Source organism: Aythya marila, assembly GCF_965140915.1.
Source record: "Aythya marila genome assembly, chromosome: 4".
NCBI classification, from domain to species: domain Eukaryota; kingdom Metazoa; phylum Chordata; class Aves; order Anseriformes; family Anatidae; genus Aythya; species Aythya marila.
This window is the reverse complement of record NC_139045.1, coordinates 27,356,477-27,380,625: the sequence shown is the minus strand read 5'-3', so window position 1 is coordinate 27,380,625 and position 24,149 is coordinate 27,356,477. Positions and strand designations below refer to the sequence as shown.

Genomic DNA, 24,149 nt, shown 5'->3' with positions numbered 1-24,149 from the left:
ATTACTACCAACTTCATTAAGTTATTTTTGAACACTGTTGACATTAAATAGTAGAGAGAAAGTTATCACCAGCTCTTCGGTTATGTTCAACTTCAAGTTGTGTTAGTTCTTCCCTTACCAAGCCTGTTCACAGCCTGTTGCTAGGACCTGACCACTTTAAAAAGAATAAGAAAAAAAAGGAGATTGTCTCTGAATGTTTGAAACTATTAGTTATTTTGATTTTTTTCAAAGACCTAATATTAAGATTTGCTTTTCCTTTAAAATAACGTTTATTTGATTCTACTTATTTCTAGACTCAATTGCTAGGCTGTCAGTGGATTTAGGATTTTTTTCTGTTCTTCTTTGTGGGACTCAATATAATGTGCTGTCTACCTACAGGTATAAGAATCTTGGTGATTATTCAAATGTTAGAAAGAATAGATGTGCCTTACAGTTCATAGTGAGAGGCATTTCCTAGAGAGCAATCTTTTGTGCTGATGAGAAATGGACAAAATTTGTAATTTTCCTTTTAAAGGAAAATTGGATGACATCTATCACTGCTGTAGACTCCAAATTGGCTTAACTCAGTTCTGTATTTGACTTACACTCTCAGCTTTCCTTCCTTCCTTCCTTCCTTCCTTCCTTCCTTCCTTCCTTCCTTCCTTCCTTCCTTCCTTCCTTCCTTCCTTCCTTCCTTCCTTCCTTCCTTCCTTCCTTCCTTCCTTCCTTCCTTCCTTCCTTCCTTCCTTCCTTCCTTCCTTCCTTCCTTCCTTCCTTCCTTCCTTCCTTCCTTCCTTCCTTCCTTCCTTCCTTCCTTCCTTCCTTCCTTCCTTCCTTCCTTCCTTCCTTCCTTCCTTCCTTCCTTCCTTCCTTCCTTCCTTCCTTCCTTCCTTCCTTCCTTCCTTCCTTCCTTCCTTCCTTCCTTCCTTCCTTCCTTCCTTCCTTCCTTTCTTTTCCATTTGCCGAGGCAATCAGCTCCAGGGCAGACGCGTTCTGCAGCAGAGCGGGGGATCGGGCCAGGCAGGGCTAATTTTTCCGGCATCGAGCCTACTTGAGGGAGCCGCCAGAACCCGGCAGCCCTCGTGAGGGAGGCTGACGAGGCGAAGGCGGAGCCAGCAGCGCCCCCTCCCCAGCCGTTCAAAAGCTGCCTCTAGGGAGCGCAAGTGACCAGGAGCGCGGCGAACAGGGCGTGGCGCGGCAGTTAGCGCGGCAGTTCACGCAGGAAGGGCAGAGCGCTCCTCCTTCACACAAACAACACCTCCTTAACAACAGCCGTAGCTAGGTGATAATGGTCGCCATCAGGCACAGCGCACTCTCCAGGAAGTCGGTACACACCCAGACCGACTACCCGTTAAAAAATGCCGCAGTTCAGGTCACCGGATGCAAGGAGTGTCTGAACCTGTTGCTGCCATCGGCGGGAGGCAGAGAAACTGCGTGCGTGAGGTGCGAGCAGGTGGATGACCTGGTCCGCATGGTGGCGGAGCTCAAGGAGGAGGTGGAGAGGTTGAGGGCCATCAGGGAGTGTGAGCGAGAGACAGACTTGTGGAGTAACTCCCTGCAGGGCCTCAAGGGGAGGTACCGAGGTGAGACTCCTCAAATGGGGGTGGACCCCCTGCCCTGTAGCTGTCGGGCAGAGGGAGGGGATCTGGGAGCTGAGGAGGAATGGAAACAGGTCCCTGCTCGACATCGCAGGCGACGCCCTCCCCTTCCGGCCCCACATTCCCAGGTGCCCTTACACAACAGGTTCGAGGCCCTGGAGCTCGACAGACCAGTAGCTGAGGAAGAGGTAGCAAATGTTCCCAGGAGGATGCCTAGGGTGAGGAGGTCGACTCCACGCCTCAGGACTGCCTCCATCAAGAAAGACAGGAGGGTTATTGTTGTTGGAGACTCGATTCTTAGGGGAACAGAGGGCCCTATATGTCGGCCTGACCCTACCCGTAGGGAAGTCTGCTGTCTCCATGGGGCCAGGGTCAGGGACGTTGCCAGGAAGCTTCTCAACCTGGTACGCCCCTCTGACTATTACTCTCTTTTGATAGTCCAGGTGGGCAGTGACAACATCGAAGAGAGAAGCCTGAAGGCTATCAAAAGAGACTTTAGGGGACTGGGTCGGTTAGTGGATGGAGCGGGAGTGCAGGTGGTGTTTTCATCCATCCCTACGGTGGCAGGGAGGGGTTCAGAGAGGACACGGAAAGCCCACCTGTTAAACACGTGGCTCCGGGGCTGGTGCCAACGCAGAAATCTTGGGTTTTTTGATCATGGGGCACTTTACTCAGCACCTGGCCTGATGGCCGCAGATGGGTCCCTATCTTTTACGGGAAAAAGGATCCTGGTCCAGGAGCTGGCAGGGCTCATTGAGAGGGCTTTAAACTAGGTAGGAAGGGGGATGGGGCTGAAGCTAGGATTGTTGGGGCTGTGCCAGGGGGAACGATGGCAAGGCCGGAGGATAAGGCAATGGCCCAGCTGAAGTGCATCTACACCAATGCACGCAGCATGGATAACAAACAGGAGGAGCTGGAAGCCATCGTGCGGCAGGCAGGCTACGACTTGGTTGCCATCACGGAGACGTGGTGGCACCAGTCTCATGACTGGAGTGCTGCAATGCATGGCTATAAGCTCTATAGAAGGGACAGGCAGCACAGAAGGGGTGGTGGTGTGGCTCTCTATATTAGAGAGTCTTTCGAGGTTGTAGAACTCGAGGCTGGGAATGACAAGGTCGAGTCCCTTTGGGTTAGGATCGGCAGGGACAACAAGGCTAGTGTCCTGGTCGGGGTCTGCTATAGACCACCGAACCAGGATGAGGAGACGGATGAGGAATTCTACAGGCAGCTGACAGAAGTTGCAAAATCTTTAGCGCTTGTACTCGTGGTGGACTTCAACTTCCCTGACATATCCTGGAAGCACAACACAGCCCTGAGAAAGCAGTCTAGGAGGTTTCTGGAGATCGTGGAAGATAGCTTCCTGATGCAGCTGGTTAGTGAACCTACCAGGGGTGGTTCCCCGCTAGACCTTCTCTTCACAAACAGAGAAGGACTGGTGGAGGATGTGATTGTCGGGAGCTGTCTTGGGCAAAGTGACCACGAAATGGTGGAGTTCACTATTCTTGGCGAGGCCAGGAAGGGGACCAGTAAAACCGCTGTATTGGACTTTCGGAGGGCTGACTTTGAGCTGCTCAGGACACTGGTTGGTGGAGTCCCTTGGGAGGCGGTTCTGAAGGGCAGAGGGGTTCAGGAAGGCTGGGTGCTCTTCAAGAGGGAAATCTTAATGGCGCAGGAACGGTCTGTCCCCACGTGCCCAAAGACGAGCTGGCGGGGAAGAAGACCAGCCTGGCTCAACAGAATTGTGGCTTGATCTTAGGAGAAAAAAGAGGGTTTATAAGCTTTGGAAAAGTGGGCAGGCCACTAGGGAGGACTTTAAAGATGTAGCGAGGCTGTGCAGGGACAAAATTAGGAAGGCCAAAGCTCATCTGGAGCTCAATCTGGCTACTGCTGTTAAAGATAACAAAAAACGTTTCTATAAATACATCAACACAAAAAGGACGACTAAGGAGAATCTCCATCCTTTACTGTATGCGGGGGGAAACTTAGTTACAAGAGATGAGGAAAAGGCGGAGGTGCTCAATGCCTTCTTTGCCTCAGTCTTTAGCGGCAATACCGGATGTTCTCTGGATACTCAGTACCCTGAGCTGGTGGAAGGGGATGGGGAGCAGGATGTGGCCCTCACCATCCATGAAGAACTGGTTGGTGACCTGCTACGGCACTTAGATGTGCACAAGTCGATGGGGCCGGATGGGATCCACCCAAGGGTACTGAGAGAACTGGCAGAGGAGCTGGCCAAGCCACTGTCCATCGTTTATCAGCAGTCCTGGCTATCGGGGGAGGTCCCAGTTGACTGGTGGCTAGTAAATGTGACGCCCATCTACAAGAAGGGCCGGAGGGCAGACCCGGGAAATTACAGGCCTGTCAGTTTGACCTCAGTGCCAGGGAAGCTCATGGAGCAGATCCTCCTGAGAGTCATCACGCAGCACTTGCAGGGGAAGCAGGCGATCAGGCCCAGTCAGCATGGGTTTATGAAAGGCAGGTCCTGCTTGACGAACCTGATCTCCTTCTATGACAAAGTGGCGCGCTGGGTGGATGAGGGAAAGGCTGTGGATGTGGTCTACCTTGACTTCAGCAAGGCTTTTGACACCGTTTCCCACAGCATTCTCCTCAAGAAACTGGCTGCTCTTGGCTTGGACTGGCACACGCTTCGTTGGGTTAGAAACTGGCTGGATAGCCGGGCCCAAAGAGCCGTGGTGAATGGAGCCAAGTCCAGTTGGAGGCCAGTCACTAGTGGCGTCCCCCAGGGCTCGGTGCTGGGGCCGGTCCTCTTTAATATCTTCATTGATGATCTGGACGAGGGCATTGAGTGCACCCTCAGTAAGTTCGCAGATGACACCAAGTTAGGTGCGTGTGTCGATCTGCTTGAGGGTAGGAAAGCTCTGCAGGAGGATCTGGATAGGCTGGACCGATGGGCTGAGGTCAGCTGCATGAAGTTCAACAAGGCCAAGTGCCAGGTCCTGCACCTGGGGTGCAATAACCCCAAGCAGAGCTACAGGCTGGGAGATGAATGGTTGGAAAGCTGCCAGGCAGGGAAGGACCTGGGAGTGATGGTGGATAGTTGGCTGAATATGAGCCAGCAGTGTGCTCAGGTGGCCAAGAAGGCCAACGGCATCCTGGCTTGTATCAGAAACAGTGTGGCCAGCAGGGCTAGGGAGGTGATCATCCCCCTGTACTCGGCTCTGGTGAGGCCGTACCTCGAGTACTGTGTTCAGTTTTGGGCCCCTCGCTACAAGAAGGACATGGAGGTGCTTGAGCGGGTGCAGAGAAGGGCGACAAAGCTGGTGAGGGGCCTGGAGAACAAGTCCTACGAGGAGCGGCTGAGGGAGCTGGGCTTGTTCAGCCTGGAGAAGAGGAGGCTCAGGGGCGACCTTATCGCTCTTTATAGGTACCTCAAGGGAGGCTGTAGCGAGGTGGGGGTTGGCCTGTTCTCCCACGTGTCTGGTGACAGGATGAGGGGGAATGGGCTTAAGTTGAGCCAGGGGAGTTTTAGGTTAGATGTTAGGAAGAACTTCTTTACTGAAAGGGTTGTGAGGCATTGGAACAGGCTGCCCAGGGAAGTGGTGGAGTCACCATCCCTGGAAGTCTTTAAAAGACGTTTAGATGTAGAGCTTAGGGATATGGTTTAGTGGGGACTGCTAGCGTTAGGTCAGAGGTTGGACTCGATGATCTTGAGGTCTCTTCCAACCTAGAAATTCTGTGATTCTGTGATTCTTTCTCTCCTTCTCTCTCTCCTTCTCTCTCTCCTTCTCTCTCTCCTTCTCTCTCTCCTTCTCTCTCTCCTTCTCTCTCTCCTTCTCTCTCTCCTTCTCTCTCTCCTTCTCTCTCTCCTTCTCTCTCTCCTTCTCTCTCTCCTTCTCTCTCTCCTTCTCTCTCTCCTTCTCTCTCTCCTTCTCTCCTTCTCTCCTTCTCTCTCTCTCTTTTTTTTTTTTTTAAATCCATGGGATTTTATTTAGATATAAGTGACACTATATATTTAGCATCATAAAAGTAGGATGGCTGACAACAATTTGAGAGCAACAGGAGGAACTGCTGTACAGCTGGTTTTACTGCCCCTACATTTTTTTTCCCGTAATAGAGAACACTAACTTTCCTGTGAAATGAACCTATGCCACTGTATCATTCAACTCTCACTGCCAACTTTTCACAAACTGAAAGTTATATTCTGAATATTTTGGTTCTCTGGGCAAAAGGCTTTATATTTTAGCTGTTGATATTTCCTTTAGTTCAGCTGTGAATATAAATTACCATCACATTTTACATTTGCTGAATTCCACAAGAGACTCTGAAGGTCAGATTTCCTTTGTTGTACCACATAGAATGAATAATTATATGCATTCAATATATGCATAATATTTGTTCAGTAACTGACCGTTCAGTTGTATTCTTTTCAATATTGCTTCTTAATCCTTTAGTGTTTTGTGTTTATTCTACTTTTTGTAAATAGCTATATAACTACTTATGAGTGCATTTTTACTTGGTGTTTTTATGATATTTTGAATTCCACCTTGAATTGTATGTTATTTGTGAAAATTCACAAAGATGTGTATGTATAATGCATATGTATAATGCATTCTCAATGCTCATGGGAGAGGAAAGTACCAACTTTTTGATCTTTAAGTTCAGATATGACCCTTGTCAAAAAGCCACATCTGAAATCTCTTAGTTGTTGTCTTGAAATAAATTTATTGATAACAGTCCAGTCTTGGAAGACACTCTTCCATATTTGAAAAGCAAGTATTAGTCATATCTGCTTTAGCAATTTCTGTAGGGTGTGACATATGCCTTTGGAAAATGCCTATGGTTGGACACTCCAAATCTGAGAAATCTAAATGCCAAAAGTTTTTAAAAGTAGGTTGGTCAGGCTCTGCTTCAAAGAACACTTAATATATATTTTTAATAGAACTGAATTTGTCCTTACAAGCTTCCGTAAGCACTGATAGAGACTGTGAGAATCCCCAGGTGCTCAGAAACTGAAATAAATGCTTTGAAGTGTAGAAGAAACATCACGGATTTGAGATGAAGTAGTTTGTGATCATTGTGTTCAGACCATCAGAGCAATTTGAATCTTCTAGGGAGAGGTGAGGAGGGTGAATGTGTCTGCTAAAATGTTTTTTTGTTGTTGTTTGTTTTTTTTTTTTTTTTTTTTTTTTTAAATACAGTCAAAATCATTTTGCTATTTTTCATAGTAATTTCACTAGCAAAAATATGACGTTAGCATGAAGGATGCAGCATGAAATATTATTAGTGTTGTAACAATAAAAATAGTATCTCCAGATAATAGATTAGAAAATATAATTATCACATATAACAAGTCATGTGGAAAGGTCATTCTCAAAGGCTTCGGTAGTGGAGGGACGTTAAAAAAAAAAAAAAAAAAAAAAAAAAAAAAGCATTATGATTCCCAGATGTTTCAAGGCCTCAACTATCTGAGGAACCAATAGATTTCCTGCTTTTCGCTTTGTTTCAAATGTTCTGTGAAATTTGGAATAATACTACAAAGGGCACGTATTCAAAAGAAGGCCATAGTATTCTAGATTTAATATTCTGTTACAGATACTCATTGACTCTAAAGATTCCCTTTTATGTGAAAGGAAATTGACAGTTTTAATCATTATTCCACTCTCAAAAGTGGTACGTGATTCAAACCTACAGAGTTGTAGGAGCAGTAATGCTAAATCTGTCATCTTTACATCTACGATGTATGCTGAAACATGCTAACAGTACAAATGTACGTTATAAATACAATACTACGTTGCCTCTTTTTTAAATTATTTGTTTTTCTTTTTTCCTTTTTTTTTTTTTTTTTTCCTAGACCTTCAATGAATTTGAGATAGAACAACATCAAGAATGTGCCTATGACCACTTGGAAGTTTTTGATGGTGAAAGTGAAAAATCACCAATTCTGGGACGCTTATGTGGCAATAAGATACCAGATCCTCTTATTGCTACTGGAAACAAAATGTTTCTTCGCTTTATTTCTGATGCATCAGTGCAAAGAAAGGGCTTTCAAGCAACGCACTCTACAGGTCAGAAAATCAAGATGTGGTTTACTAATAATTTTCCCTTCATTCTTTAGTAGAAGATATTTACTTTTTACTAACAAACAGGATGAATTAATAGATAACACAATGTTACAACTAAATCTAACATAAACCTTAAGTTTCATTAACCTTAAGTTGGAAAAGTCAGAGAATGCAAATAATATGCATTATATATGCATATTATGCATAATATGCAAATAATAACTCATATTGTAGTCATTTCTTTCTCTCTCTTTGCCTCTGACTTTCTATTTTTCTCTTTCTCTTTTTTTTTTTTTTTTGCTTTGTCTTTTTTTAAATAATTTTATAGGAAAATAAAATAATTAATAATAATAATTTTATAGGAAAATAAAATAATTAATAATTTTTATAGGAACATTATTAAAATATTTTGAAACAAAAAATCTGATAAAAAGATGATGTTGGCATAGACAGTCTAAGAAATATTTCCTAGGTTTCATTAGTTTGTAAAAGTTTCAATAGCTTTTCATTGTATTTTATATGGCAATACTTCACTGGGGCATGAGATGCGCCTCTATTACTTTCCTCTTCTAACTTAAACACAAGTTTGGGCTTTGTATAAACAGCTATTATTTCCTGTAGAGCTAAAAAGGAAAGACAAGCCAAGGAAGAGTAAGAAAAATAATACTGAAAACTTTCTTAAGACAGAAAGAATATAATCTCTTAGAAATTTGCCATTTAATTTTGTTGTTTTGCAGAAATCACTGAAATTGAGAATAGTATTTTGCAATTGCATTAATAGACGGGGACGTTTTCAAAGTGCGTGCTTTATTTCCCAGACGTTGTTTGGCTTACAGTGGCCCCTAGTGCTGAATCTCTGAACTTCCGTTGCTTGCTGTAAGACGAGGAAAACGTTTTTGTGTGATTTTTTTTCGTTTTTCTTCATTTTTTCTTCCTCAATATCTGTCTTTACTTTCAACAGTTCATTTTCTTTCATCCAGTTTTTGGAAATTAATACTAATGCAGAAAATATTTATAAGTACCTGTTTTAGTACATAAAGTTTTCTGACAGGTAGCAGTCATTAATGGAAGGATTAGACGCTGTTCATACCATTTGATATTATTCATCAAGTCGATATGTAATGCTCAGCTAATCATACATCAGTTTTAAAAATTCTTATTTTTTTCTTCTGCTTTGTTGAGAACAATTCTAAAACTGTGTTAATTTAATTCCCCCTTTTAAATTTCCCTTTTAATTTTCCTGGAAAAGCAGTAAACAACAGTATATGAACTATTTTTCCTCTTCATGATCTGAGCCTGGAAAGTGCAAAGCTTAACCACCTATCAGTCAATTTATGTTTTTCTTGTTTAAGATTCTGTTTTACAAACATGTCATCATTTGTCTTTCCCACCTCGGTAAACACTTCCCTTAGGCAGAAAATTAGATAGAAATAGTAATAATTACTCATATTAAATTACCATGAGGTAAATAATAAAAGGTCAAAAGTCTTGTTAGAAACAGGTGTTATGAAACTACCATTGAAAAGTGCTGCATTTTATATATATGCCTTATTTGTAAAAACTTTTTGAGCAAGCTTTTTTTTCTGAGAAAGCCTAGAGAATAAAATCTGCCCTGTTTTTAAGAATGTTGTAAAAATAATTGTTTGCCTCCTTAAGCTAGAATATCTATTTCACTAGACTGTTTTTGCATGAAGTGTTCATTAAGTTGAACAGCACATCACCTGCATGTGAATTGAAGCACCAGTGAATGACAGACAACCCAGAATTCGTAGCCTTGAGACCAAAACAGTTGTTCCATTTTACCTCCGTGATTTGCACTCATGCCCAACGAATAGATACCCAAGTGTTTAAACAGTGCATTGTATTTTATTATTATTTTTCTAGCAAATAATAATAAACATGATAACACTATAGCAAACAATAAAGATTCAAAAAACAGATTGGATAGAAAGACTTCCCAAACTTCCCCAGGTAGAACAAACAAATAAAGAAGAAATTCTTTATAAGGAAAAAATTCTTTACTCTGAGGGGGTGGTGAAGCCCTGGCACAGGTTTCCCAGAGAAGCTGTGGATGTCACACCCCTGGAATAGTTTAAGGCTGGGTTGGATGGGGCTATGGGCAACCTGGTCTAGTGGGTGGTATCCCTGCCAATGGCAGGGGGGTTGGAACTGGATAGCCTTTAAGGTCCCTTCCAACTGAAACTGTTCTGTGATTCTGTGAAAGGGAATTGCCATTTTCTGCAGCTGCTAGTATGGCTATGCATTTTCTTTAAGGACGTGTCACAGTTCACTATATATATTTTTTTTTTCTTTAGCAGAAAAATAATGATAAAACAGTCATAAAGTAAATGGAATTTAAAAAAAAAAATACAAAAGGAAAAACAACAGTTAGAATAGCAATGAGAAATAAATGCTTGAAGGATCTTGTTTGTCCAACAGCTTGATAGACAGTAAAGTTCTTTATTATCTAATTTATAAACTCTTTAAATAGTTATAAACAAGCTCTAATGCAACATACGCATTTTATGCCTGTGTAGAAACAGAGATTTATAGTCTGTTTTTGGCATAGGGCAAGGTTCTTCAGTTTAGAACTTGCCACAAGAGACTTCCTCTGTCAGTGACAGCTTTCTCCCAGCCAGGACCTTTTGCAGAGAAAAACCTGTCCGTGTCCATGAACTACAAAACAAACAAACTGGCAAGGTTAGCTGTAGTGTTTAGTATTGAACTGGTTCTCCAGGCACAGCATTATGATTAAATTTGACACTCTTATGTAACATAGGACTCTTACATGTGCTCCTGTTGATCGCTGACTGCATGTGCTAGAGCTGATACTCCCCCTCATCCCCATCACTTGTTAATGATGTCGTTAACCCATGTCAAAAAGCTGACACCACTGACACCACTTAGAGCACTTGCCTTGCTCTCAAATGACCACCTGAAGGAGGTTCTACCTCTTGAACCACTTTCCTTATACCTTTGGCATTCCCTTTTGTCTTTTACTTGAAAATTATGAAATATTCTCAAGTCTTAAAATTTATTTATTAAAATACATATACATGTATATTTAGAGGAAACATGGAATGGATCTGTCTTCATACTGGGTAGTATTTCACTCTACACATCATTTGATTGACCTGTTTGTGGAGTAAAAATGTACTCTGAATAAGATGGGGCAGCTATGGAAAGAAAATTTTAATTTGCACTGAATAAGCTTCTTAGTTCTCTTTTCCACCCCAACTTTTCAGAGTGTGGTGGTCGACTGAAAGCTGAAACCAAGCCCAAAGATCTGTACTCTCATGCTCAGTTTGGTGATAACAACTATCCAGTTCAGGCGGACTGTGACTGGCTCCTGGTGGCAGAGCGAGGCTATCGAGTTGAGTTAATGTTTCAGACTTTTGAGGTTGAAGAAGAGGCAGACTGTGGTTATGATTACATGGAGCTATTTGATGGTCACGATAAGTCAGCAATGAGACTTGGTCGATTTTGTGGATCTGGGGTAAGTAACCAGGTGATAAAGCTTTTCTTTCTTCCATTTTATTTATTTATTTATTTATTTTTTCACTGCAATTAAACATAGAAAGAAAGAAGAGGCAGAGGAAAGAAAGGGACAAGAAGAGATGAGGTTATCTTACTACACCTTATGACAAAGCTACCAGATTATCTACCCCATTTTTTTTTTTTTTATATATAATTTTAGAGGCTTGTACTAAAATGCACCAATGGTATTTGAAAACTTTCCCTTGAAATACTTTCAATAATAAATATTCTTGTCTAGTTATTGATCAAAGTATTGTAATGTTATGTTAAGTTTTAGGTAGCTGGCAATGGAGTGCTTTTCAGTGCCCCCTTCCCCCTCCTCCCCCCCCCCAAAAAAAAAAAAAAAAAGGTAGCAGTGTTTTCAGTGTTTTCCCATAGAGAGAAATGCATTGGTGTTGAAAATTATCACATTCAAATTCTGTCAATGCAAAAGAAGAAACCACATTTTATGGGAAAGGGGCACCTGGGAAATATTTATAATGCAGTTGTCTATTGCTTAAATCTGATTCTAGGAAAAAAAAATGCTCTTAACTATGTTATTAATATGGGCCTTAAGAAAGCTCTGTCATTCCAAATCTATCTCTGACATGGATTAATTGTGAGACATGGAGGACATTGTATAGGTGACATCGTGGAAAGGATGCATATTATTTCTACTTCCAGAGTTCCATTGTTCTGTTGGCTACCTGCCTTGTGAAAGCTGGTGCTATGATCCCACAAGTCCTCATCAAATCCTTATATATGTGCAAATGCAAGCACAATTTCATACATAGTCATTGCCTATGTATGAAAAGGTTTACAAAAGGCTCTACATGAGATGGTAGGAGCTCTTAATCAACCACATTCTACTTTTTGGATATAACTACAGTGCCTGATCAGTGCATCTGAGGTGATGGCATCTCAGTCATTCAGACTAGTTGCCAGCTTAAACCCTTTTTAAGGCATTTTAATGATACTTTAGATGAAGGAAAGGTGCTACCACTGAACTGCAGGCAATGTATGCTAAGGGAATTGCTACCACTGAGATCAGCATCTACTACGTTACACATAACAACACTTTTCAGACTAAAAAAAGTTTTTTTTTTTTTTTTTTTATCACTGTTAATCACTGTTTTTGTTTTTCTGCTATGGTATGGCTTAATAGACTGTTCCAAACCAAGTGCGTAAAAAACATGGAATTAAATAGAAAAGCTGTTGAAAGCAATTAATCCAAACTGAAGGTCGGGTGGGGGGGGGGGGAGGAAGCACTGTTAATACACATTACTACTTTTTCAAGTTTAGAAAAAGGACTTGGTATTTCAGTTAGTACTTCTGATCAATGTGCTTCAGTAATAAAGCAGGCCACCATGAGGGCTGTGAAGAATATGTTTGAGAATAGGCCAATGCTGGAGTCAATTGTTTGTCTAAATATAGAACATTATGAATGGTCCTGCCCTCTCACTTACATGACTGCAACAGAACTGTAGAAGACATCTGGGAAGGACAAAAAAAAACGAAAGAGCTTCAGTTTTCCTTGTCTCTTAAGAAAAGGTTGCAGAGATATTCAATACAAATTGGAGAAGGTAAATCAGATTTGGAAAATATTTAGTTTAGCATTGATTTAGATTGTATGAAAGGATGCTGTTCAGTCTCAGAACTCAAGATTGAAAGAATGCTTGGATACACTCAGTACTCTGAGTACAAAAACCCAAAAAGATGTAATAGATTATTTCAAAATTTCTGTTAGCAAGTAAAAATTCAAACATCTTGATATAAGCTGGCCTTCCGCTTTTAGGAATTTAGGATAGCATTTCCTCGGTCTGCCTTAAAAATTCATACCCTGTGACTTAGAGCTGAATGAGTAGAAGTAGTTTGTTAGTTGATATAAGATGACACCATGTGCAATTACACAACTACACAACATGACATAACAGCAAAAGAGAAGTATCCATAAGAAAAAATCTGAATGAAGGGGATAAATACACAAACTAGGCATATAATTTATTTATTGTTTGTTCATTTATTTTAGCCACCAGAAGAAATCTATTCAGCAGGGGAAGCTCTTTTACTCCACTTTCACACTGATGATACAATCAACAAGAAAGGATTTCATATACGATACAGAAGTATAAAATATCCAGATAGTGTGCACACCAAAAAATAACATGAACCTCTATGTAAGGAAAGGAGAATGTGGAAAAAAAAAAGAATGCGCAATGGAAAAGAAGGAAAGTGTCTTTTTTTTTTTTTTTTAACTGAAGTTATTAGCACAAAATGTTTTATATGAGTTCAGTTGAAATTATGACTTATAAGACCAGAGTCTAAAATAAAATTAAAAAACAAAACAACAACAAAAATCTGTCCCAGTGGAATAGACAAGATGATGATATGCAGGCTCCATACTCGACACTTCTCTGTGAAGCTGGTGAAAGGACTTTGCATGCTTCCAGGAGAATATGAAAGCTTTTGTTCATAGTTTGATGTTTGTCATAGATGCGTGCAGATTCAATCAGTTGTGTTTAGGGCAAGTGACCCGTTCTTCCTTCTGACAACTGTTTGTTGTCCAGGAGAAAAAAATAAAGCTCTTTCAGTTCACACTCAAAATACTCTCCTTATATCTAATTGCTTTAACATTGTATCTTGCATACATTGTGTACAACGACTTGAAAGAAGATATGAAATGGGAAGGTCTTCCTGCATTGTTCTGTATTTTTTACCAATTCATCTATCATATCAGGTTATCAGTTTTGAAACTGGAAAGTCATACTTCTGAAACATAACTGATCTTCAGAGTACTTTGTTTTACTAATGACTGAAGTCTGAACTGTTACACTGGTCATCGGTTGCTTGACCAATCACTAGTTGACTGAATTTGAACAATGTAAGAATCTGAAAATGTTAGGTTTACTGGTAAAGTAAGCTATCTCTGATGATGTGCTCTTATTTTGCACTGAACATAGAATATAGACTGAGATGAAAAACTGTCATGAATCAAAATATGTATCCATGAGAGGCAGAAATAGTATCATCTGAAACTCCTCCTATTGAATTTGTTTTTGGCAGTACATTTGGAACCACTACTAAGCTTTATTTCATCAGACCTCTTTATAAACGAGCTAACAGCCTGATTTAGCTAATCAGAAATGAAGCTGCAGCAGCATCCAAGTGGGAGGTTTCCTAAAGATTCTTTTTTGGGGGAAGAAGAGTATCTGTGATGGTGGAAAAAGCAAAACAAAACAACGGAGGATTTGTTTGTTATCAAGAGTGAATTCCTATGGTGCTATTCCATGAACATTTAAAACAAAAACAAACCAAGAAGTTTTAGACTTTTGAGCCAACAGCTTGCAGATCATGAATGTCTCCCTCTGAGTGGCTGCATCTGAAGAAGGAAGGCTTTACTGCTCTGAGGGAGGGCAGGTTGCAATGGCAGCACTAGTCCTGTGGAACAACTACTACTATTGCCTTAGAATCCTCGCACATGATCAGACAGATCTTCCTGTAGATACACCTCTAATTTGATAAATAATTCGACGACTCAGATGTTTTAGCATATGCTAACAGAAGGATCTTCAAGAGAAAACACCATCTGCAGAATGAGATCATCTGCCTGTAAATACAGTGACTTGCTTTTGATGTAGACATATGTTATGTTTAGAACTGAGATACTTTCTATGTGCTTTAGGCCATACATGGCTTTAGTCATAATGTATATGCATTATGTAAGTATTGTATGAATGAGTGCTCCAGGGGAGTGAGAGGTATTGTGTGGATGAACACAATTGTTTCTTTATGTGCCAAGTTCTATCAGGACCCTGTTCGACTGTAGCAACTTTTCTTTAAAGGCTTCATAGACAGATAACGAGGATTTCTAGTTGGCAAGAATCAAGTTAAAAGTATTATGTTTCACTCTACAATAAATATTATTTTGATATCCTTTGATGTAAGTTGCTACTCAGATTAGCTTAGTTTCTGTTACATTACTATGAACATACATTGGCACTAATAAATCTGATCTTTTTTTTTTTTTTATAAAAATAAAACCCAAATGTCTGTATAGTTGTCTTTCACTGCTTTAACAAGTGTATTACTGCTATATATTATCATTTTCATTTTCAAACAACTTACGTGAATGAAGTTCAACAACTGAACAATTACTGTATTTTTATAATGCTGCTTCATTATCCTTTTTTTTTTTTTTTTTTTGGGTTCATTTTTTTTTTCAGGATGTTTGCACAAGGATTACATTTTATCCAAGTTGTTTTACTACAAAAAGTCAGGAAACTTACTGTAGAAGTCAGAAAAGAGTTGTCATAAACTTTGATTACAAAGTTAAAATATGTTTCTCTAATTGCTTATCCATTTGTAGATCCCATATTGCTTAAGAGCAGTGAAGGTGGTGTTCTTAATGATCTTGATGATGGATGGACAGTCTGGTTCATATCTTCTCATTGGCCTCATGATTCTTTCAGGTGCTGTTGGAAAGGGACGTATTTCTGAGTTGTAGGAGGTTTCCCCCTTTGTAATGAAAATTGCATATTCAGTGAACTCTGTGTTTAAGTATGCCTTATAATTAGCCTAACAATGGGAAAATAATGAAAAAACTATATACAGTGATTAAGTTGTGAAAAACTATGCAAGTTTCCCCCAAATCTTTGCAAACGAGATTTTTTTTTGGCAACATAGTATTTAAAGATCTTGCCTGTTGACTAGTCCACAAAACCAGATACAAAATACAATAGCCTTCAAGACCTATACATACAGCGTGTCTAATGACAATGCTCCCAGTAGGATGAAGATGGTACTTATTTTAATTCCTGTTTGCCACAACCTTTCTGGACTATGGGCAACCTGCTGGATCTGTAACTTGATATAAAGATTTCACCTCAGCTCTGTAAAGAGCACCTGATATGTGCAGAGTAGTACTTACTTAGTACGTTATTAAAATCAGAATAAAGTGTCAAGTTGATGGAATATGCTGTCAGGAATATGACCTGTTTAGTTGACTGGCTCTTGAAGAATTTAAATTTGTGGTCAATATCATGCTCAGGTAAGAAGGAAGATATGTTTGTGAAAGGCTATTCTTCCATCTTTAGGAAAAAGAAAACAAAACAAATCATTGATGAAAGTCAATTAAAATGGCTATGTTCCGGAAGAGCTGAGGATCCAGCTGCAGTGAATAAAGTGCAGATATCAGCAGATATTCTGTTCTTTGCTGGCCATTTGTTATAATCTGCAACATATTTGAGTAGTCTTACCTTGTGAAACATGTGAATCAGCAAACTGAACCAAGCATTGGTGAAAGCCAGGTCAGATCTTTAACGTGGTAAGGCAGCGTTGCTTTTTCATTTAAATCAGCTTGCTTTTGAACCACTCTGAAAAATTAGATTAATTGGCTGGAAGCTTTATTCGCTTGGGGGATCAGGGGATCAGTCCTGCAATTTTGCTATGATGTCACGAGTACAAGTGGCAAACTTTTTTTTTTTTTTTTTTTTAATAATACAGGAAATTTTTGTTGACTTCACAGGTTGTATGCTGTAGTAAATGCAGCTGTGTGGTGCACCATCGTAGAGCACAGTCACTGCGTAGGCACACTGGAACTTTCTCTTGTAATGAAATGGTTCTGTTCTGGTAAAATTTACAGATCTCAGAGTTGGCTGAGAACCTGGTATGGATATGTAATTCCAGGAAAATCTTCCATCTTAAAGTAGAACAGACTGGAAGGGAATTTTCCTTTGATTTCAGGTCTTAAATTGGGCTCAAATGAGTATCAAGATGTAATGGCTTTTCCTGCAATAACATATGTGACTATACAGATTGGCACAACTTTATTTAAAGATATGCTCCTTGTTATTTTGTTTTAATTATTATTTGATATTTATTATTTTTATGAATCAATTATTAATTGATTCATAAAATAAAGTGGAAAAAAAAGAGGAGCAAGGACAAACAGAATGCTCAGAGAATGAAAACAACAGTACCACCGATACAAATGTTACATTACCAAATAAATAAAAAAAAAAAAGAATAAAATAGATATAATCTCCAGAACCAACACTGTTGCTAATATTTATATATATATTTTTTATGTATCTTTCATAGTCATTACAAATACTTTATGCTGTATTGCTTTCACTTACTTGAAGGAAGAATTAGATTAACAATTGCATAGCTCAGTGTGTTTTTTGACCAGGGAACTGCTGATAACCTGAGAAACAAAAATGAAGGAAAATGCATTTTGCAATTTTTTGCTTATTAGAAAATGTTTTAGTTCCTTGTTCTGAGTTCACAAAGGAAATAAGTTGTAGCAGTTGCAAAAAATATTTAGAGCGCTATGATATTAGGTGAACAGTGAAAGGGGAAACAGTTGCCAGGCTTAGGTCTCGTTGTCTTTATCCCACCTCCACAACTGCTTTCTCTCATGTTTTCTCCTTGTCTTTGTAGATGGTCTTGTAGCATATCAAATTCCAACCAAATCCAAGATGAAGCAATATACATATAAACAAGGTGGTTTTTTTTTTTTTTTTTTTTTTTTTTTTTCCCTCCAGCGACCTTCAGGTGTAGTTATTCTTCCTGTAGTTAGAATTATTGACTTCACATAATGTTGGATAGAGTTTGCCATACGATGGCAACTTCTGAAATACAATACTAATGATCATTAGGAATATTTAGTCTTCTCTTAGGACGTGATCCATGGATTTTCTCTTCCAGCATGCTAGACTTGGTTCTTTGTAGCCATGTTTCAGGTAAACAACAATGCAGTGAAATTGAATGGAGGGAAATTACAATGGACAAGGAAGAAGGAAAAAGAGAGTTTGGCTCTCAAACAGCATGTTTGAGTGAAGAGTGAAATTGTTTAGGGCACATGATGGGTTATATGTAGGAGAAAAAGAATGAATTAGAACAATACAGTATTTAAGCTGAGAAGAGAGGAGAGGAGACCTATCCAATGTTACAGCTGGAATAGTTTCCCAGGGCTAATAGTACCACCTCATAAATATTTAAAAGCTCTTTTGTACTGAATATTGCCTAATGTAGTAGGAGCAATACGCAAAAAATTAAATTATGAAAGTCCACAACAAAGTCTGTGCAAAACATTTGCTAATAGATCACTGAATTTAAAAGTAATGATGATAGACTTTTCTAATTAAAAGAATTGAAGCTGATGAAGACAAAAGCAGTTCTATTACAATAGACAGAAAACAGTAACAGTCCACATCTACAAGCTGTGGACGCCTCTTGCCAAATTTCAAGTATAGAGTCTTATTACACAGCCGTTGCTGAAAGTTGCTGAACAGCCTTTATTAAGCTGATATTCTAAAGAGCTGCATGCATGGTTAAAAGCTGATTTATTTGAGATATCTTAGGATATTAATATGCTTGCCTTTTTTATGTTGTTGTTATCATCTCTTTGTGTGATCATGATACAAACAATTTTCATTGGTAAAATCCATATCCTTGGCTGTACTAAGAGGACCATACTGGCATGAGAGTATTACCTACTGAAGTAATTAGTTACTTAAAAATTCTCATTGTTAAGATGTTAACACAGGCAATGAAGATACTGAATAAAGGATTTAAGGGATATTTCTAGATATTCATAGTAGTATGCCAATTATTAACATTTCAGTGTGAATCTTCCTTCAGAGTGCTGCATCATTGGGATAATATTTTTTAAAATGTGCATTTTAGAGAAAAAAAATCATGGATGTTCTTGTCAGTTTGAGCATAAAACATTCTAGTATTCTGAGTTTACAACTGTTCAAAGAATGGGCTGTTCAGTTACACTGTTGAAAGGATTTTTTTTTTTTTTTCAAATGCTATAAATGAGGATCTTAACATTAGGGAAATTTACTGAGTGTTAAATGAACTTAGTGTGTGGTGAATTACAAGAGGCCTTATTATTATGAGGGTTGGAGGGAGATAGGGAGGGGCAACTCTCATGTCATTTACAGAAAATCTGGCTCATAAATCTTATGTATCACAAAGGACATGTTTGTGTTATGTTCATGTATAGGCACAAGGAAAGTATTGCTGAGAATGTTTCAGAATATTTATATCTTCCTGTGAAAAATGTGGCTTACCTACATGAAATTTTTGAGTTGAATGGTACAGGTTAAATGTTACAAAGCATTAAGTACTTCTACCTAGTCAAAATTCAAATGTCCATTAATGATACACTATTCTCCAGTTTAAGACCTTTTTTTTTTTTTTTTTTTTCCACAGCAGTTTTATCTTAAATGATATTTTAAAATTACTGATGCCTGTCTTGTAGTAATTTTATTTGTAAGTTTACTGTGGCATCCCTCTTCTTGCACGTAACTAGTGATAGGACAAGAGAAAATGGACTCAAGATGCAGCAGGGGAGGTTCAGGTTGGAAATTACAAGAAGTTTCTTCTCAGAAAAAGTGGTTAGGCATTGGAATAGATAGGTTGCTTAGGAAGCTGGTGGAGTCACCATCCCTTGGGGGTGTTTAAGGAAAGGTTGTAATTAGGGACATGGTTTAGGGTAAAGGGGGACAGTTAGACTAGATGATCTTGGTGGTCTTTTCCAATCTTAATGATTTTATGATTACATCTACATTTTGCTAATTTTGTTGCCTGTAGAATCTTGAACTTAAATATTGCAAAATTTTCAAAACCACCAGTGTTTCACATTTGAGGACAGTTTGCTAACTCTAATTTAGTGAAAGACTTTAATTTGGTGAAGACTTCAAAGGTATATATGCTATATATAGTAAACAGCCAGTAATCAATCTGGTGTCAAGCAACAAAAAAGTAAATACATACTACATTGGTTAGTGCTATAGGTGACCATTTACTCAAGCTAACTGGAAGAGAGAAGAGAAAACTCTGAAATACTGTAGAGTATTTATAAAGAGTGTTTTTCTATAAAAAAAAAATCCCAGACTATCCTCAGCTAGACCATGAGTGAGTGCCGCTAAAGAGATCTAGGTAAAAATAAAACCGTTAATAACAGAGTAAGAATACAGTTCTGTGCTGTGCCTGGTGGATCCTGTGGTCTTCACCATTATCATCATGGCTACAGGATATAGGGATGAGAACAAAAGGATAATAAGACAGGTATACTACGGCAGACACCTGCAATGGCCTCTAGGAGCCTGAACATCATGAGGCCAGACTAGCATAAAGAGAGCCTTGGATGAATAACACACATCCAGCCACTCAGGCACAATTTCCTCAATACCTTGTGTTTAATGGGCCTTGGCAATCTCTGCATATGTGTTTTTTTGTTGTTGTTGTTTTTTTTTTTTTTTTTTTTTTTTTCCCCAAGGAACTTGGACTGCTGGACTGCTTGGTGTATTTGATGGGCATCCAAGAAAGCAAAAAAGAAAATATCTAAAAATGTAAACTGGATTAAGTTTATGCTTACTTTATGCTGAGGACTACTAAACCGACTGTTGACTGGTAACAGAAATTTGTCAGAAGTAACATTATAAAGGTGAAATTGCCTCTCTTTCTTTTCTTGAGTACAGTGTATTTTCCATCAGCTATGGAAAGCCACATATTCACTGCTTTTAGCCACAATGCAAAAATAAATGACCTTGCAAGAGCAAGTTGTAGAAAAACAGTTTTTGACACTCTAACTTCCCACTGTCAAAAACTGAGTTGTGATGGATCTTTATAAGGAACTTCTGAGTTTGACAATATCAAAATAGATTTTTAAACCATGTAGAACTACTGGGGGAGTAAAGCAATATAAAAAGGTTGTGATTAAATATGGAGCAATTAAATATTGCTTCTGCAAGACAAAAGGAAACCTTTTTTTTAATTTTGGTCATGATATTCATGGCTATAGGATTGCAGAAGATATCCCAAATGTGTCCTTTAAAATCCCTTCTTCGGGTGAAGCTCTTGAATTTAGAACAGCTGTTTGCATCTTAAGTGAGATGGATCATTTCAAGTGAAAAAGTAATCCCTGGAAATTGTGTTCAAATGAAAAATGTACTTTAGTGCCAACACTTGGTGCTTTATGTCTATCCAAAAGGAGGGCTATGGCTGTGTGTTATGGCACTTCATTAAATACTTTGTTCTGATACCTGTCACCTGAGGAATACTTCAGAATTTGTTGTTTGGTTCCCTACTTAATTTATTCAAATATATAAGAAAAATAGTGAAAATCAAATGTGAGTTTGTAGCAAAATTTATTGTCCAATTTTCAGGATCAGGATTGCATAATGAAATAGATTCCTGGCACAAACAGTTGAAATGTGGAAGAGGTCTACAGATGCCCCAGACAATATTCAGATCTTGCTTGCTTTCTGTTCTGTCATGTTTCTTTGTTGAATTAAATTCACACCCAGAAAATCATTTATCCTGACAATTTTTGAACTTGGTGTCATCTTTCCCACTGGAAATTTGAGTGAAACAATCTCTGCTAAACTGTTGAAATTAACTGCTCTTAAGTAGACATGAGGAATTGAGAGACTTTGTTTATACTCTTTTATGCTCAATTTTAGTGAGTAATGTGGCATGGCTTTTGGTATTGTTTCTTTTGATTGCTTCTTTTGATTATTCTCTTATGGAGTCTGAAATGAATTGTGAGTGCTTTGAAGACAGTATTTTGGAACAGATACAGTGAATAAGAGTACGTTTTATGCTGATGAGCTGACTTCTCTTATTTCATTAATGTGTAGAAATTTCCATTCTATTCCTGCATGTCTCAAATATATTTCAGCACAAAGGTACCTCACCAAGTAGTATTTCATTCTCTAGCATGCAAACACGGCAGTGCATGTTGCAAACAAGCAATCCCATTATCTTGACTGTAGAATAAAGGCTCGAACATATGATTTGAAGATGCTAGACTGCTACTGTATGATCTGCCTCAGCATTCTTTAAATGATGTCTTGCTCATTTTCATCATGCCCTGCACTGAAGGTCAAGGCTAACTTGATTTTTTTTTTTTTTTTTTCCTTAAAGATGCAGGAAGACAATTTTACCAGACCTTTCAGCTCAAGAACTAAGATTTTTTTATCTTTGGATCATAACACAAAACCTGTCTACCTGACTTTTTCTAGTAGTTGATATTATCAAGGATCAGAAATGTTCTTTTGGGGAAATATCATGTTAGCATTTAAAATAAAACATTAGGTGATATCAACTGCTATTTTAAATCCACTTATAGGTCATGGATATGCAATATATAGTTGTACTTATACATTTAACCATGTTCAACAAATGCAATATGTTGAAAACATCACTCTGTTCCCTGTGAAATTTCATGGGTAATTTAAGCTGGATAAAGTGATGTTAACTTGTGCCTACCACAGAATTTTTTATTTTATTTTTTATTTTTTAATGAAATATTTTTTTTCTGGAACAACTTTGGAATTTCTACAATTGTTTACTTTAATTCTGAGAACTCTTTCATGTTTTGCCGAAGTACAAACTGTATTTTGAACTTGTAGTTTTTTCACTTTCTCTACTGAGTTCTTTTATGTTCTTTGGACAGAAGGAGTTTCTGCCTCTGGACTAGCAATAGGAATTGGGTATATATTGAACAGTAACCATTCAAAATTAACTACAAGAGTGAGAGAAATCTAGCAGTTACAGAAGAAAATGGAGGATAAAGTGCCTATAGTTTCTTAAGCTGTCATTCTTTAGCAGAACACAGAACACATGAATGTTGGTATAGCTAAAGCTGAGGAAAGCATGAAAGTTTTATTGATTTGTCTAGATCTACATGTGGTTGAAGAACCAAAACAGTTAATTCATGACTACAGATGTGGTAGGGTACATCATCTTCAAATGCTGTGTACCTTTATAGCTCTCTAGAAGAGCCTAACTTGGTTACCACAGTCTGAAAAGAATAGCATCCATGCTGGAGGACTGATGAAGTCGGCTCAAGAGGAATAACTATAATTCAGCACCAAATGTGCTGAATGTGCTCTAGAGAAACTGGAGATGGTTGTTGTGGCTAAGCACTCCACAAAAGCTGCAGAGACGTTTATAGAGGGAAAATAGTTTCATTGATGTTTCTTCAAATGTCAGGAATGCTGTTCTTTTCCTTATTTTTCAGATGTCATAGTATGTCACATTTCTCTGACTACATTTGGCTTAGAGGGGTGGGTGAATGGCAAAGCCTGCCAGATTTAAAACAAGCTTTATCATGACATACATGTATTTAGTTCATTGTTGTTCTGTACAGCATAGGTTTAGTTCTTTCTACTTTATTTTTATGAAGCCCACAGAATACTGCACTCTTCTCATGGTCTGTGCCAGACCATGTGTCATTCATTTGGGAGTACATGGGTAAGCTTTAGTCTCATTTATAGAGCTGATGATTGCTATTAATGAGCATGGTATTTCTACAGTAACTGTATTGCTATATACCATAGCTGGGTTGAATGGTCATATTCACAGTCGATCTGTTTTCCCAGAATCTGTTTTTCATCCTGCAACCCTATGCAAAATGTATGTAATGTGGCAACAAAAACAAAAATATCAATCCACCAACTCTCTCTTTCTCTCAAAAAAAAAAAAAAAAAAAAAAAGATAATATTAAAATATTAATTAAAAATGGGAAACAATTATTCCACCATGTAAAGTCATTGTTACTTCAAATAACTTGTTACTGTGTGCTGCAAAAATGCAAATAACAAAACCACAACATTTTTGCTTAAACATTGTTAGCTCGTATTTCATTATGTGATGGAATTTACCCACATATTGTGGAATTCTGATTTATTTTTTATTTTTGGCCATTCCTTCAAAGAACAAATCTTATCTGAGGTAGAAAGACACAAGAGCAGAAAAATGCAACATTGGGATGTCTGTGATCGTAAGAAGTAGAACAATAATTCCCATATTTGTCATATCTATCATAAAAGAAACAAACAATAGGAAATTTTCCTTTGGAATTTGCTTTGAAAAAATACCTAACAAGAAACTGCTTTATGTGCTTTCTTACTACTCCATGCTGTCTTCAAACTGCTACCAGAGTGAAAAATAAGTATTTTTGTAAGTATTCACAGTAATCTAAATGAATAATAGTTGTATTTACAAACAAAGT

General features: G+C 38.4%; 1 protein-coding gene across 1 annotated transcript in view; it reads left to right on the top strand.

Moving 5' to 3' along the window:
• The window catches only part of TLL1 (tolloid like 1), a 133,558-nt gene extending 118,412 nt beyond the window's left edge, over positions 1–15,146 (top strand). The window contains exons 19-21 of the mRNA XM_082758502.1: positions 7,390–7,603; positions 10,846–11,096; positions 13,146–15,146. Of these exons, the coding sequence (XP_082614628.1) occupies positions 7,390–7,603; positions 10,846–11,096; positions 13,146–13,280 (600 nt within the window). The 3' untranslated portion in view covers positions 13,281–15,146. The remainder of the gene's footprint in view (positions 1–7,389; positions 7,604–10,845; positions 11,097–13,145) is intronic.
• The last annotated feature ends 9,003 nt before the right edge of the window (positions 15,147–24,149 follow it).